The sequence below is a fragment of the Amphimedon queenslandica genome, unplaced genomic scaffold (genome assembly GCF_000090795.2).
Source record: "Amphimedon queenslandica unplaced genomic scaffold, v1.1 AMPQUscaffold_13513, whole genome shotgun sequence".
NCBI classification, from domain to species: domain Eukaryota; kingdom Metazoa; phylum Porifera; class Demospongiae; order Haplosclerida; family Niphatidae; genus Amphimedon; species Amphimedon queenslandica.
This window is the reverse complement of record NW_003546251.1, coordinates 116,940-119,278: the sequence shown is the minus strand read 5'-3', so window position 1 is coordinate 119,278 and position 2,339 is coordinate 116,940. Positions and strand designations below refer to the sequence as shown.

General features: G+C 36.3%; 1 protein-coding gene across 1 annotated transcript in view; it reads left to right on the top strand.

Annotated features, from left to right (window-relative positions):
• LOC100641491 (puromycin-sensitive aminopeptidase-like) overlaps nt 1–467 on the top strand; it is an 8,066-nt gene extending 7,599 nt beyond the window's left edge. Inside the window, exon 14 of the mRNA XM_020002860.1 lies at nt 410–467. Within this exon, the coding sequence (XP_019858419.1) occupies nt 410–467 (58 nt within the window). The remainder of the gene's footprint in view (nt 1–409) is intronic.
• The last annotated feature ends 1,872 nt before the right edge of the window (nt 468–2,339 follow it).

The following is a 2,339-nucleotide window of genomic DNA, read 5'->3' as shown; positions in this document are numbered from 1 at the left end:
CATTGATACTGCCAACAGACACAGTCAAATTGCAAACTAGTAGAAAAATTACCAGGGCTACCCCAGCCAGAATGAAACCAATCACAAGTAACAAGTAGTCATCAGTACATGATTCACATTTGTTGGAGCCTAACATGAGACTAAGTCCTTGTTGACACTCTCCACAAAGAATACCCGACCTACCATTAGTGCACTGAAGATCAGGATGAGTGAGATTGAGGTAGACAGTAGATGTATTGCAATAATCAAATGGGCAGTTGTTATGAGCTACTGTACAGTTATACTCTTCATCATAGCTTAACCAGTTATTGCCTGATCTTCTAATGGGATGAGGCATCCAATGGATGCTACACTGTGTTCCATTAATACTCCTAATGACATTGCTACACTGACATTTGTTTTCTGATAGAACAAGGCCAAGGGGGCACGACAAGAAACTAACACTAATTGATAAAGAAGAACCTTGAAGATAACTTCTACCAGGATTTTCTTTATAATGTAAAAAGAACGATCCCGTTTTGTTATTACTATGTGGTTCAATTTTATACATAAAGTTCTTACAGTGCTTACCACTGGTCTCTTGGTTAGTATCTTGTAACAAAACATCAATATAGTTACCTTTACTAGTTACTAGTTCCCCAGGACTAAAACCACCACATACTCCAACAGTAGCTAATGAGAGATAAATAAATTGACCTGGATAAATCTCTACATCAATTTTCCGGACATGACAAATGGTTTCATTGCTCATTCCACAAATGCAGACACCAATCGGATCTGATGTAATTTTTGATAGGAGCTTGTTTTGGTAACTTGAAATATTAAGCATTCGATTTTGTTGACAATTTACCTGTTTGCGAAAAAGATGGTCTGAGCTGGTTACTTTTTTGCAATTTGTACCAAAGGGTTTGTAGCAGCAGTCCCAGTAGAAGCCACCATAAATGTCATTACCACCAAGCTCTCCATAGTTATCCCAGAAGTATGATGTAATTTTATGCTTATATTTTAAAGTGCAGTCTCTATCCTTGTTGTTAGACAGTGGATCATTATCAACATATATGGCACCACCAACTCCTTTGGCTACATTACGAGCAAAAGACACTCGTGCAATGAATGAAATAGTGATACCTTGACTGATCCAGAGTCCACCTCCGTTATCTGGTGATGCATTGTCAAAAATGCGACTAGGATGTTCAGCAAATATAATTTCTGCTTGACCTTTGATTCGAAACCCAGTGTTACTGTTATTAGTTATTGTACAGTTGATTAAAGTGACACTTGTTTTAGCACTGTTCACTATTATTCCATTGGTCCCATTGGACACTTTTAAATGTTTAAAGTAGCACAAGTCGCAGTAGCCTATGTGCAATCCACCTGTATTCATCAGTGAAACATCAGTAAAGTATACATGGCCTAAATATGCCCTAATTAGCAAGCCTGTAGCAGAATTAGTAAAGTATACTCTCTCTAAAAATATTGGATTGGCTTCTGATGACAACGTGACTCCAGATGCATTGAATATTTTGACATCAGTGAGCATTATATTTCCAGTGAAATGAACTGATATTTGAGCGATAGCGTCATTGCTGCCTAATGTAACATTGCTGAACTCTAAAAAACTTTTACTGGATTCTTTAATTACACTGGAACTGATATAAATCCCACTATGATCCCAGCATATGATGATGGAATCTTTAAGAGTAAAAGTGAAGTTATCGTAAGGACTTATGAATGAGTAAAAACACGTTCCTATCCTACTTGATACCACCACTACATCTTGTATAAAGATGGTATCTGATATGTGTGTTAAATGAACCATTGTAAGAGGAGAATTTGCAATAAACTCAGACTGCAAAATAGTCACAGATGAAGACACACTTATAGATAGTGTTTGTGAAGAAATTTTACTAACTGTAATTTCGGTGGTATTTTCAATAATGAGCATAGTAAGGTTTGCAATTTTTAAACTTTCAATGAACAATATACTAACACTATTTATTTTAACTTCTTCACAGTTTATCATTGCTCTAGACTCAAACTGACTCTCAATGCCTCTAAGAGTCACATAACTCACTCCTTTTATTTTAAACTTGCCCTTGAAGCTGTGCTCTCCTGGTAAGAAGAGAAATGTGACATTGTTGGATACAGTTGACCAGTGAGATTGATTAGCATAGTCATTGAGTGACTGACAGTATTGCTGATGAACCAGAGGACAATCAGTACCAGTAGCAGTAACATAATAAACTAGTCCTTGTCCTTCTTGACAATAAGCAGAGCTAAGAATAATAAAAAGAAGATAAACGAATGATTCCATAATCTCAAACAGGATGAATACTGAG